The 14,695-nt window shown below is 42.9% G+C and overlaps 1 protein-coding gene across 2 annotated transcripts; it reads right to left on the reverse strand.

The window, feature by feature from the left end:
- Positions 1–1,418: 1,418 nt before the first annotated feature.
- SLFN14 (schlafen family member 14) lies at positions 1,419–13,521 on the reverse strand. Of its 2 annotated transcripts, none has more exons than XM_043480976.1 (5): positions 13,401–13,521; positions 10,530–11,596; positions 8,776–8,904; positions 6,438–7,152; positions 1,419–3,677 (listed from the first exon to the last, which is right to left on the reverse strand). In XM_043480976.1, exons 2-5 carry the CDS (start codon positions 11,581–11,583, stop codon positions 2,843–2,845), a joined length of 2,733 nt encoding a protein of 910 aa, XP_043336911.1. In that variant the 5' UTR covers positions 11,584–11,596; positions 13,401–13,521; the 3' UTR covers positions 1,419–2,842. The 2 variants fall into 2 exon arrangements, with proteins under 2 accessions (XP_043336911.1, XP_043336904.1); XM_043480969.1 differs by having other exon boundaries at positions 10,530–11,701; positions 13,401–13,476.
- Between the last annotated feature and the right edge of the window lie 1,174 nt (positions 13,522–14,695).

Raw genomic sequence — 14,695 nt, forward strand, 5'->3', positions numbered from 1 at the left:
GCCAGATCGGTGGAACTTGGCTGATCAGTTGAGTTGACATCGCTCAGTCCTTCATGACTGGTGGGCTACTCAAGACATCGTCTTTACAAGATGGTAGCAGAAGCTCAGGAGAGCAGACCTAATGCTGAAATGGGTAAAGCCTCTGTACACGTCACAACTACTAACATTTCTTTGGCCGAATAAAGTCCTAGGGACCAGTCCACATCAGGGGGGTGGAAAATACACTCCACCTCTAATGTCAGGAACTACAAGTGGTGTAGATCTAGGGAGTGAGGAAGTCTTGAGAAGAAGAATACGGGCTACAACAGTGCCTCACAAAAAGGCTACATGGAAAACACATGCACGCAATATGAAGTTGATTGTCCAACTTCATAGTAACTAAAAATATTTTTTGCAAGTCAACAAAGAATAGAAATAGATAAGCAAAGTTGAAAAAAAATTTTGCCTGGATAACAAATTGATAAGAACTTTTTATTTTGCATTTCTCCAGTCCTCAAACTTACATAATAGAATTATCTTACCTTTTTTTTTAATTGGAGTATACTTGATTTACAATGTGTGTTAGTTACTTTTCTTTATTAAAGTAAGTTTTAGAAGCTTCTCACAGCAGGCATGTTATTTCACCAAATGAACTGTTTTATCTATTACATTAAGGGTCTGTAGAAAAATGTAGACTTCTAAGTACATTCAAGTTAGCCATTTGTTCTTAGTCCCCACCAGTTGCTAATCTCAAACTCAAATCTAACAAACTTCCATCAATATGGATCTTTGCCTAAAAACAGTTTAAATGCCTTTATTCTCTTATTCCTTGTTATGACAGTGTTAATTATTCTCTGCACTGACCTCTTTGAAGTCTCCAAAATCAGATATTCATTCCATTGACTAGAAGCATTGTTCTGGTAGATTCTGATTTTCTGAAAGGAGCAAGTCCATTCAATAAATAAGAATGGAGCACCTGTCATGTTCAAGGCACTCTACTAGTTACTTTTGGGGAACTAGAGATGTGTAAGTGCCATCCTTACTCTTAGGGGTCTCACAATCTAATGGGAAGAGAAAAGTGTACACATACATTTGGGGACAGAAAGAACAGACTAGAAGAAGAAAGAGTTCGTGAGTTCTCAACCCTGGTGGCATGGTGGAATCATTTGGACAACTTTTAATAAGTGCCCAAGCCCATGCCTGGAGATGCTGATTTAATTGGTCTGATGTCTGACTTCATGACTCTTTTGGTTAATTTTTAACATTTATTTATTTTTATTTTCTTATTTATTTGACTGCACCTTGTCTCACTTGTGGCATGCAGTGCCTTTAGCTGCAGCATGTGAAGTCTTAGTTCATGTAGGATCTAGTTCCCTGACCAGGGATGATCGAACCCGGGCTCCCTGCATTGGGAGCACTTGAGTCTTATCCACTGGACCACCAAGGAAGTACCTGGTATTTTTTAAAACTCTTCAGAGGGTTGTAAAGAGCAGCCAAGGTTGAGAACCCCTGGATTAGGCCTTCTACTTTAAGCTTGACTGAACTCTGTGCATAATACTGACAAAGACTCTCAAATGCAATCCTTAAGGCAATTAATTCTTTTTAAAAAATAATTTTATCAAAAATTATACAATGTATGCAAATAGTTTAAAGTCAGAAAAGGAAAATGACCCTGAGGCTTGTGACTAAATTTCAGCAGTCCCCTGTTCTCTCCATCCCCCAATCCTTCCTCCATTTTTGACTCTTTAAATTACTTGTAGAGAATTCACACATCTTCAATTCTCCAAATGTTAACACACTGGTATCTCTTGCTTCATCAAAAAGAATTTACTAGGATTTCCCTGGTGGTTTAGTAGTTAAGAACCTGCCTTTCAGGAAATGTGGGTTTGATCCCTGGTCTGGGAACTAAGATCCCATATCCTTCGGAGCAACTAAGCCTTCGCCCCACAGCTACTGAGCCCGTGGGCCAATTAGAGTCCAGTGCGCTGCAATGAAGGATTCCGCATGATGCAACTAAGAACCGATGCAGCCAAAAATTAACCCAAAAAACGAAAACAGGAAACTAATTAATTGTGGAATTTTTTTTCCCACCTAAAAGTACCCTGAAGCCCCCAAGGAAAGGCAAACAGAAGTAGGTAGTTGGAGCAACAGGAGGCAGAGGAAGGTTCTTCTGTTCAATCCAGGAAAAGGACAGCTGAAGTCAGGTTCAGACTGGCTGCCCTGGTGACCCAAGCAGTTCAGAGAGGCAGCTAAGAGCACTTTTCTAAGCCCCACCCACCTGCTCTCCCACCTCTTGGAAAGCTGATGGGCTTTATCTTAAATGATGGCCAAAAGCATGTATCCACACTTTCTCCTGGACTTATGCTTGGAGGGCACCCTACTCCACCTCCAAAAGAAGCCAGTGAGGCGGGGGTATGTTAGAAACACGGGGAGATGGACTTATAACAAAGGATGCATTAGAAAAGTAAGTTAGAGTGTTATCCTGGGAAACCCTGAAAATTAGTTTGGCTTGAAGACTTCAGGGACTCCCTGGAGATACATTAGCAGGGATGTCACAAAATCAGTTCTGTATTTGAGGAGCACCTCTGTGGCTGGACAAGATGAAGGCTGGACTGGATTAGAAAACCCAGAGGCAAGGGACTCATCATAAGTCCCAGGGAAGAGGTGGAGAGGAGTGGGAAAGACCAGTGACACCGCAAATAGACTGGGAGGTCCAGTGCCAGGAGACAGTTTTGTGGCTCCACGAAATTCTGACTGAGCCTTGACGTCCTCGCTTGTGACACATGAAAGGGCGAAGCTGCCACCTGCCGAGGGGCAGGGGGACTCTGCTCTCTGTCCCTTCCTATACTGTTTGAAATAATTTTCAGAAGGTTGCCCTCTTTTCATAAAACAGGTAGAGGTGTTTGATGGCTTTCGAGGCAAAACAGAGCTTATGAACTTCCTCTGACAGGGCATACTCCGGACTGAGCCCAAACACAATATTCCTCTCCAGGCCTGAAAACTGCTGAATGCTGTCTAAAACAATGTGACCGTCCAGAACACCAGAGGCCTGGCTGAACACAACCTTTGTGGCTCCGCAGGTCTCAAATAATTCCATTGCTCTTAGCAGTGCAAGCTCATAGCGGCCTCTGTCCTCTGCTTTCCTGCACAGAATTGCTATGTCTCTGGGCAGATAGCCACACTGGAACAGGTGGTGACATCTTTCTGCCACGTGTCTCGCAATTTCTTCTGTGGTCAGGTTGGTCTCTGTCTCACACACCCCAGGCAGAGCCTGGGCACAGATTGCTTCCTCATATGAAGCTTCCCTGAATGACGCCAGTGTGTCTGGAGACACGCTGGGGTGAGGATTTTCCTTGATCCTCTTCATTTCTTCTTTCATGAGCATCGCTATTTCCAGAGCACAGTGGATCCCGCGGGTGACTGTTTTCCGAGGAAACTGAACAGATGGAGGGGGGAGGCCGTTGCCGTCTCCATGATGGACTTGGAAAGGGTCCAGAAAAAGCCAGAGAATCCCGTGGTGTGGGTTTTCAATTCCAGCAGCCCTCACCTTTGGGTGGGTGATGCTCTTGGCCTTCATGTACCAGTCACCATATTTACTGCAGAAATGCTCAGTTTCATCCATCACTATGTGCTTGATCTTTGGGAACTCCCCTCCCATAAAGGTTTTCCGGGTCACAGCTCGGCAGGTTGTTTGCTGTCTGTAAGGATGAAGGAGAGAATAGGGTTTCAGGCATACAAATAAAAGGAACACCATGCATTTATGACTCTCTGGATTGGCATTAGAGACTGGTTCTCATCCGGAGGCTGATTCACTGATTGAGTAGTGTCCTGAATGCTACAAAAATGCTCTTCTTACAAGGTTCCTGACATTTGTTGTCTAAGTCAGGCTTCCCAGGTGGTGCTAGTGGTAAAGAACCTGCCTGCCAATACAGGAGATGTAAGAGATGGAGGTTCCATCCCTGGGTCGGGAAAGATCCCCTGGAGGAGGGCATGGCAATCCCCTCCAGTATTCTTGCCTGGAGAATCTTTTGGACAGAGGAGCCTAGTAGGTTATAGTCCACAGGGTCTCCTGGAGTTGGACACGACTGAAGTGACTTAGCATGCACACACAGTCACTAAGTCAGGTCCAACTCTTTTGCGACCCCATGGACTATAGCCTGCTGGGCTCCTCTGTCCATGGGATTTCCAGGCAAGAATACTGGAGTAGGTTGCCATTTCCTTCTCCAGGGGATCTTCCTGACTCAGGAGTCAAACTCTTGTCTCCTGCTTGGCAGACTGATTCTTTACCACTGAGCCACCTAGGAATTCCTCCTGACAGAATACATAATTGCAAACCCTAATCTTTGGAGTTAGCAAGTTAAATCAGCATGTGAGACTTTTAAAATGAACTCAGGTAGAAGATTTTGTTTTTTCTACTATGGTCTATTTCTACTGCTTAACAATCCTTAAAGATAAATTCCTTATATATAAGGGAAATCTCAAAGTGAATTTACACTTGTTACTACTATTTCTTTACTTTCTTTTTTAGAGCTGGTAAGCAGTCACCTAGAGGCATATCATAATTTTCATATGAAAAAGAAATATGGGCTCCTGTAAGTTCCTCTGAAGAAAATCCTCATTCCCCACTTATTTTTAGTGCAAAACCAGAAGCCTCTCTAGATTTTGGTTAGGAAAGCATCTAGAGGTTGCTGAGTTCCATGACATGTCAGGATGGCAGGTAGGGTACCAAGTCTACAGGGCTATGCCCCTATAGAGCTACCATCCTACTTACTTAGCTCAATTTTCATTTAAAGTATATTTTAGCATATAAATAGATATACATGCATACATATACTTAAAATTTTTTAGTTGTTTATTGCCTCTTCTAATTTAGATTCAAGTCATATCACCCATCCCTACAGATTTCCTGATTTTGCATATGCAGTCCCTAGGGCTTTAATCGCTTTGTCCAGAATCACAAACCCCTAGTCACAACCATTCAAGTTCTTTTCTTCCGGTTTGGACAGTGTAGACTTCTTGAAGAAAAGCGTTGATTCTTAGCCATCTCTGTATCCCCTTCACATTGTGCTCATAGCTATTTGTTGACTTTAACTTGGCTTTTGACTGGGGTTCTCTTAAAACTCATCTATAAAGCATAAGAAAGAACATAGCTTCAGCACAGTTTACAAGATCCTTCATTATCTGGCGTCTGCTTCCTTTCCAACTTCATTTGTCACACACCCACAGCTCCTCACTGCTCCAGGCAGACCTACCATTCTGATTCATCTCCATGCCTTTTTACTTGCTGTAAAGTTGCTGCTGCTGCTGCTAAGTCGCTTCAGTCGTGTCCGACTCTGTGCGACCCCATCGACGGCAGCCCACCGGGCTCCGCCGTCCCTGGGACTCTCCAGACAAGAACACTGGAGTGGGTTGCCGTTTCCTTCTCCAGTGCGTGAAAAGTGAAAAGTGAAAGTGAAGTCACTCAGTCGTGTCTGACTCTTAGCGACCCCATGGACTGCAGCCCACCAGGCTCCTCCGTCCATGGGATTTTCCAGGCAAGAGAACTGGAGTGGGGTGCCATTGCCTTCTCCAACTTGCTGTAAAGAGCCCCCATTTAATGCACTTCTTCTACTGACTTCGTAAGAAAGAAGTCAGCATGTCCTTCATTGGAGAGTATTTGCTGACCAAACTACAGCCTGTTAAGTTTAAGCACATCTTTACTATCATACTAATTACACAACATAACCATTGCTTATTTTTCTCTTTGTCTCTCTTACATGGCTTTATGGCAAGGTCTTCAACATGTTTTCCTCCTCTAACACTAAATGTACCCTACATCTAGCATATAAATGGTGCTCAAAAAGATTAGCTTGATAAATAAGTCAAGCAAACCAAAAACTAAAAGCCCTCATTCGCTGGATTGAATAACAGCCAATTTCTTTTACTAAACTGAAAGCTAAAGATTTAAATCAGAAGCAAATGTGCATGGTTTCTAAAATGGTTGAATCAGAATAAGTCAAACACATAAAAATATTTTATAAATGAAATCAAACGGTATTTAAAATCAAGTTTGTGTTAGGTAGAATGTCTAATTGACTGAAATACCCTATGAAAGCATGTAAATACCCTATTAAAACATTAAATATCAAGCAAAAACCATATGTGAAACAAGATGGATTTGTTTCAGCCTTTCTTAAGTTTAAAGCCATAGACTGTGGGGAAAAATGTTTCTAGTTCTATAAATTGAAAGTTATACCTATGTGGCTAATTGATAATGAAATGTTTAAGTGTGAACACTGCAAAGTGCTCTTTTCTAGCTCAGCTGCTTGATCACTTGCAAATGTATACACAGTTTGGGCTCTTGCCTGTATGCATCAAAGGCATTGCACAATCTTACAGCAAAGACACAGATTACTGGTGCAATGCTGTTGAAAGACGGACTAAATACATTTATGGTGTTTAATTTGTGAAACTCTTACGTCACAAAATCCTTTAAGACGTCACTTTCGCAAACATAGAGGATCTCCTTGGGCTTGCAGTGGAACAAGTCCTTAATTTTCTCCATGATCTTTATGGCCAGCACTGTCTTTCTGGTTCCTGGAAAGCAGTGGATGAACAGTTCTCGTGTCTCCTGAAGGCTCTGTGAAAGCAACTCACACTGCTCCACTACGAGCAAATTGGAAAATTCACAGCCCAGTTGGTCACTCAGAAGGGATCGAGAGCAGAGAGAGACCACGATAAGAGCCTGCAACAATTTTTCCATTTCGTCCTCATCGGCAAGCCTGTAGGGTCGGGGATAGCACAAGGCGATTTCACTGGGTTTGCGCTGTGTGCCAGGCAGGTACACCAGCCTCGGAATGACACACACTTTCCCCGTGTAACCACCAACAGTTCCCAGTCTCTGCTTTAACTGACGAGCAGTGTTCTGGGCATACACAAGCGCCCCAGTCCACGTGGGGTCTGTTAAGACTGTATAGAGTACTGGGGGGCTATTCACCGCTATTAGGAGAGCATCACAGAGGACATACTGCTCCTTCCTTAAGCCGACATCACTAGCCCAGCTTCTGGAAACTATCACAAACCCCTGAGAACAAGGATATATCTGTGTCTTCATTAATTCCTCCAGTCCTTTATGATCTGAGAAGAGCTTCTTACAGAGGGATTCTGGTTTAAATTGAATCTTTTCCCGTGTCACTGAAAATTCAAGGAATAGAGGTTACTAAGATTTATAAAAAGGATATTTAAGTATTCCCGCGACCTCATAATGAAATAAGCCTAGCCACGGAACTGTGGCTAGGATAAGTTTCCTTATCGGCAAATAAAACACCTCCTCTTCACAGGCCAGGGCTGTGAAGTACCTGTTTCTGACAGCTCATGCAGGGAACAGAGTCAGACACGACTGAAGCGACTTAGCATGTATGCATGCATTGGAGAAGGAAATGGCAACCCACTCCAGTGTTCTTGCCTGGAGAATCCCAGGGACAGAGGAGCCTGGTGGGCTGCCGTCTCTGGGGTCGCACAGGGTCGGACACGACTGAAGAGACTCAGCAGCAGCAGCATGCAGGGAAGGGCAATCAGGGAGGGGTCGTCACAGAACAGCCTTCTAACACTCTGTCCTCATCCCTAAGTGACCCAGTAAACTCTAGGAAGGTACTTCTGTTAAGGGTGTGTGAGAGAGAGAGAGAACAAAAAACTGATGCTTTGGGGAAACTAAGAACTTTGCTTTTGCAACAGTGATTCTTAACCTGTGGCAAGTTTGCCCCAAGTGGGGTTATTTGGGACGGTCTGGAAATGGTTTGACTTTTTGGAGCTAGAGAGGTATTACCGCCATCTAGTGGCTAGAGGCCAGGAATGCTGCTAAACTTCCTGCAATTCTCAGGGCTGCGGCTGCTGCTGCTAAGTCACGTCTGTCGGGTCCGACTCTGTGCGACCCCATAGACGGCAGCCCACCAGGCTCCGCGGTCCCTGGGATTCTCCAGGCAAGAACACTGGATTGGGTTGCCATTTCCTTCTCCAATGCATGAAAGTGAAAAGTGAAAGTGAAGTCGCTAAGTCATGTCCGACTCGGCAATCCCATGGACTGCAGCCGACCAGGCTCCTCCATCCATGGGATTTTCCAGGCAAGAGTACTGGAGTGGGGTGCCATTGCCTTCTCGGAATTCTCAGGGCAGCCTCCCTCAGGCCATATGTAAAATAGAGAGCCAGCGGGAATGCTGAGGGACGCAGAGAGCTCAAACCCAGTGCTCTGTGACAAGCTAGAGGGGTGGGATGGGGTAAGAGGTGGGAGGGAGGTTCAAGAGGGAGGGGACATGTGTATACCTATGGCTGATTCATGTTCATGTATGGCAGAAACTAACACAATATTGTAAAGCAATTATCCTCCAATTAAAATATTAATTAAAAAAAGAATTACCTAGTCCAAATGTCAACAGGGTCGAGATTGAGAAACTCTGCCTTAGACTCTGCCTGGACTTTCGCCTGGAAGAGTCCAGGTGACCCCATGGCTCACTTCCTTCTGCCTTGGAAAGCCGGGGTGGGGCGGGGCAGTTCTCTTAAATTTATTCTCTCATATTCGGAGGGAAAAAAAAAAAGCTATGTGACTGGAAGCCCAAAGGTACACAGAAGTATAGGGTGGATTTAATGACTGAAAACAAGAGTCCACCATGTGTATTAATTCAGGACCATTATGTCTGCTGAGCCCTACACCTGACCTTCTCCGAGGAGGAAGTCTGGGATGAATTGCTACCAACCACCCCCCACCGGCGACTTAATTTTAGGAAATAAATAGTCCCCTCAGCTGAAATCAAGAAGGAATACCTGGAAACAGGTGCTGTTGGAGAGCCTTCTTAAATTCTAAGACTTTGATGGGATATGACAGGCTTCTTAGGGTAGATGAAGCTGATGAAATCGGGTGAAGGCTGTGGTCAGCCTCCAAATTGGAAGGAGCTAAAAAAAAAACAAAAACAAAAAACACAAAGCATCATTTTAGATGATAAAGAACTTCTCTACTGCTCTTCCTATGGTTGACGTATGACATGTGTCATGCCTGGGCTGCCCTCACTCTTTCTATGCTGCCAACAGTTCATGCATGTTAGGAAGGAGGCCTGGGACTCCTGCAGGGCCATGCATCTTCTAAGGCACCTGTGATTCATCTCAGGCAAGTCATTTCTCCTCTCTCTACATTCTGGTTCCAGGTCACCCCTAAAGAGAAAAGTCTTCTAGTAGTGGTGATGGTGGGATGGCAGAAAAAGTAAGCACAGGATTTCCTTGGTAGTTCAGTGGTTAGGACTCTGCGCCTCCAATGCTGGGGATATGGGTTCAATCCCTGGCTGGGGAACTAAGGTCCAGCATGCCTAAAAAAAAATTTTAAAGTAAGCACTGTAATTTTTTTTATATTGTGATAGTTGCTAAAGGTCTCTCCCACCCCCCACCAAGTTTAGATGAAGAATAAGAAGTGGTAGAATCTCTAGTTTGGTACGTGTGTGTGATGTAAACTCTAATTTAAGATAAGAGAAAGCATAATCCAATGAAATCACTCAAGTCTTGATCCAAGCTTCTTTTCACCAAATCTGGAACTTACTGACCCTGGAGGCAAACCAATAAACTTCATTCAGCCTGTAAGTCTTTTATGGGCTGATCTGAAATCACCAGGGTTAATGCTTAGCAAAACTGAAAGGAAGTGAAAACACACAGAGTCCTCCTCCCACACCCCAAACCCCTCCCCAGGACCTCCTTTTGCATAAGTTTTTAGTTTTTCTCTACTTGGTGGTGCCCCCAGCCCTGAGAGTGGCTTGAGCATGGGCTCCTAATGTTACTGAAGCAATTCAAATTTGTCAACAAGTTTCCCTTGAAAGAATTAGTGGAGAGCCATTCTTAAACAGTGTTTCTCTAAAAATCACCTTTAGCGAGACTATAGATGAATGTTTTAGAGTAGGAATATCAGCCTGCAAATTTGTTTCAGCAGACCTTTACATATAAGAATGAGACCTAGAAGGACACATCAATTGGTAAACTGCTTGTGATTATGAATGACTTTGGTTTTTGCTTCTTGTATTTTTTGGTTTCCTATTACGCACATGTTAACTTTTAAGAAATGAATGTTATTTTAAAAAGCTTAAAGGAAAAGTAAAAAAGAAACTTTCGCAAATTCATGGCTGATGGCCTACAGGCTTTTCTTGACTTCACACAGTTCATATTCTGAATCTTTGGAACTAAAAATATAGAAAATCACCCTTTAATAGGAGAAGATTTGTAAGCAAAAGCAGATTTATGTTCTTTTTTTCTCGTCGTTTAGTCGCTATTTCCAACTCTTCTGCCACCCCATGGCATGGATGGTAGCCCGCCAGGCTCCTCTGTCCACGGGATTCCCAGGCAAGAATACCAGAGTGGGTTGCCATTTCCTTCTCCAGGGGATCTTCCCAACCCAGGGATCGAACCTGCGTCTCCTGAATTGGCAGGCGGATTCTTTACAGCTGATCCACCAGGGAAGCCCCATTCTTTACCTGGCCAAATAACCAAATGAAGACAGAAGTTTCTGCCTCCTGAATAAACAATGGCTTCTCTTGCTTTACCTGGTTGAATATCCAGCATCATGGTTACCCACTGCTCAGCAGACAGCCTCGTGACAGAATTGTCCCTGATGATCCAGGAATCTGGGGCTTCTGTGAAGACTACACAGCAGAAGGGCTCCACGTGGACCACACAGACATGACCGTACAGGACATCTCTTTGGTATACATTTAAGATTTTGGTAGTGAAGTTCACCTTTGGCTTCTCACAGCAGAAGTGGAATGTAGGCAATTTTTCTATGCAGTTTTCTATTTCTTTTTTTAGTAAGTCAGGGTTCACTTTTTCTCCCTGACAGCCGAACACTTCTTTGCTCTTATCATCCACCCCGATAATTAGGTATCCCCCGTGGGTGTTGGCAAATGCAGAGACATAATGAGGCAGCATTTCTTTAGTCCGAGGAATGATCTTTTTGGTGGTGAACCTTTTAAACTCGACGTGTGTGGACTCAGTGAAGTTGAGTTTCTCCTTATACATGAGCTTATCCTTTTTAACAAATTCTGAGGCGCTCATCCTCATGTCTTCCTCTTCCTGCATGTATCTATCCAGAGCTTTCTGAGAATGTAGCTCCTGCATCTTTGATCTTCCTCTCTGGGTTCTAGACTGTTTTTCTCGGAGGAGCTCCAGGGCGCTGTGGGCACTCAAGTTGATGGTGGAAGTCACAGCTCTCTGATATAAATTGGAGCGCAAACTGCAGATCCTTAGGCTGAAAACATCAGGGTTCCATGACTTCACAAAAATCATAAGATTGTGTCCCTGCTGCACGTAGTCAAGGTATTTCTGTGAGCCTGAAGGGAGGAGCTTCTGAAAAGAAGTTTCCAGATCATGTCCCAGGCCGTGGCATCGGTAACTGTAAGTCTTATCCTCAATCTCCGCTTTGATCACACCCCCTCCGGAATTTAACAGTGCACACGTTGCTTGGATGATTCTAGAATTCTCAGTTCTTTTCAAATAGCTATTGGTCATCCTCTTCCTGTTTTCCTCTCCGAAAGTGACTCTGCCCACTTCTACGGTTATCTCGGGATAAAGCATTTCCGTCTCCATCTTGAGGCTTTCCATCTCAGCAGCCCTTCTGCGCCACAAGCAATGACAGAAAGAGGTTCCGATAAATAATTAGGACAGAAGTGTTGTTTCAATATTAACATGAATTCCGGAGATTATAAAATTTTCTTCGAAGCTGTAAATTATTGGAGATAGATTTTAGTATTGGAAATCATCTTTGATAACACTGTTTTTTTTTAATTGGAGTATAATTGCTTTACAATGTTTACTTTCTGCTGTACAACCACGTGGATCAGCTACATGTATACATGTATTCCCTCCCTCTTGAGCCTCCTTCCCATCCCCCTATCCCACCCTTCTAGGTCAGATTTCACTGTTTTATCCCAACTTTGTCAAGACCTTAGGCTTCCCAGCATGAATGGGCATAAACTAAATGCTAAATATTCAACCATAAAGGAAAAAATCGTATTGCTGAAAATTTTAGCTATTTTTCATTTAAAATAAGGAAGCATCGATTGTGAGCCCAGATATAAAGGGTATGGATTGTTACAGGAGCCAAACGAATTTTACAGAAGTGGTTGCCATCAGAAAATGCTCCTATTTACAATCCAAAGGGGAAAGAAGACAATAGAGAACCAAGAGAGTATAGCTTTGAAGTATATGTGATGTACAAGATCTAGTCATAAAAACAAACATAAAACTTGGTATTCTCTATGTGCTATTTTATACATTTTAAAAAGCTTTATTCTACTCCTGAAAGAATGCCGACTGACACCAAATGCAGAAATCTTTCAAGCTCTTCAGACATTCTTTTAAAAGTACATTTCTTATACAGTGCGATGTAGGAACAGTTTTCCGTGCTTCCTAATAGTTCTGCCTGTAGGAACCTCTGAGACCTGGGCATGGACATGAGCCTTTGAGACATAGTTACCAAATCATGGTAAACCTCCTTTTGCTTCCCAGACCAGAAAACAGCCACCTAAGTTGAAGCTAGCACCCCAGAAGCAGATGTTACAGAAATGTCCCCTCCTTTGTTTTTGTTAATTGCAAAATAAAAGCTTTACTAACCCAAACCAAAATTCTTCCTCTAGAAGAAGAGAGCCCAGTTTTTTTTCCCCTGTGTGATCTCTGCTAAGCAGAGGCCACGTGGGTGGTGTTTATATCCACCAAGAGGGAAAGAAAGCAGGCATCCAGCAGGCTTGGTCCCCTCCTCTGCCATTAGTTTACTCTTGGTTGCTTTCTCACTTCCTCCAAGCAAACCAGAATCAACCTGATGAATTGTTTTTTTCATAGGTGAGCATCTCCTATACACAAATGTAAATATCTGGCTCTTAGAGAAATATCCGGTAAGATTCTATTCATATCATAGAATCACAGAAGTGTTGGAAGGGACTTTAAAGATCATTTTAACCATCAATCTGGTTCTTAAATACTCTATAACATTCACAACTCCCAACAAATTGCTTTCCAGTAATTGTTTGAACACCTCCAATAACACAACTCATTGTCTCTCAAATTAGTCCCCTTCTATTTTCTGACAGCTCTGTTATATATAGCTTGCTTATTTTTAGCTATAATCTGTCTTCCTATAACTTCCACATGCTGGGACTAAAACAAATCTAATTGCTTTTAAGCTAGAAGAACTATACTCTCACTGATGTTACTTGAATGCTGATAACAACCCTGATAGATACAAAGTGGTCTGAAAGTCTAGCTCCAGATGAACATCTATCCGCTCCACATGTCCCCAGATTTCTCACTCGTTTTCCTTTACAAGATTCTCCTGAGCTATAATTTTATTAAGTTCTTTATGCCTTCAGACATAAGCTGAGATGAGATGGATGAGATTAAAAAAATTTTTTTTTTTTTTTTACCTGATGCCCTTGCTTTTCCTCTTGCTCTTTCAGTTCCACATCTGGGTTTGGTCTGAATGTTTGCCTTCTCTCACAGCCCCTGTTGCCTTCTGATATCAGCCTGGGAGGAGCAGGAACTCTGCCAGACTCCCCAAGACTTCGTAACACTGACCCACTGAAAAAGGCTGATAAGGAGTCAAGAAAAGTTCATGACAGGGCAGATTGGCAGGCCACAGTCTGACCTCTGGGAGTAAATGAAGGAGTAATGGAAAAATTCAGGGGTGTTCAAGTGCAGGGCCAAAGCTAAAACTTCCCACCTCTGAAAGGCTGAATGTCTTTTTTCATACATCCTACAAGCAGCTTCTGTCATAGTTAATTTCATTTCAAAGCTCTATATTTATTTTAAATTAAGCTGCCCTGTACATATCCATTATGAACAATATTAACCTATTTTATCACCTTCCAAATTGCTTGTTCTGTTCTTCTTACTTTTATTCTATTTTTCCTATTCTTTCTCTTTGTTAAACACAAGATCCTTTCTAGAAAAATGCTTATTGATGAAGGTTTGGCGATCCTGGATGAGAGAATTACAGATGACCTCTCATCAAATTTCTTTTCCTTTCCTTTTTTTTTTTTTTAACTTTTCTGTATTTTCTAAATGGTCTACAATAAATGTCAATCATTTGCATAATTTACAAAACAATTAAATGAAAAAAAAAACAGACAAGAGACCGTTATCTCATTTGGGGATGCTGGTTAAACTGAATCAAGTTTCTTATAGAGGGCTGACCGATGGCCACCAATAATTGATGGTGATGATGGGGTGGACCTATAAATGTTAACTTACAAGGGCTTCCCTGACAGCTCAGTGGGTAAAGAATCTGCCCACAATGTGGGAGACCTGGGTTTAATCCTGGGTAGGGAAGATCCCCTGGAGAAGGAAAAGGCTATCCATTCCAGTATTCTGGCCTAAAGAATTCCACGGACTATATAGTCCACGGGGTGGCAAAGAGTCAGACACAACTGAGCAACTTTCACTTTCACTTACAAGGAAAAAGGATCTTTACAGATGTGATTAAGTACTGATGTTAAGATGAGGAGATTATCCATATGGGCCCTAAATCCAAATCAGAAGTGTTCTCATAAGAGCAGCAGCAGAAAGAGATTTGATATGTGCAAAAGAGAAGGCAAAAGACTGCAGAGGCAGAGACCACATGTGAGGGGTGTCAGCAGGGATGGGAAACAGCCAAATAGACTGCCCCCTAGAGCTTCTGAGGGAGGGGAGCACAGCCCCTGCTGATACCCTGATTTCTGCC

Source organism: Cervus canadensis, chromosome 1 (assembly GCF_019320065.1).
Source record: "Cervus canadensis isolate Bull #8, Minnesota chromosome 1, ASM1932006v1, whole genome shotgun sequence".
NCBI lineage: Eukaryota > Metazoa > Chordata > Mammalia > Artiodactyla > Cervidae > Cervus > Cervus canadensis.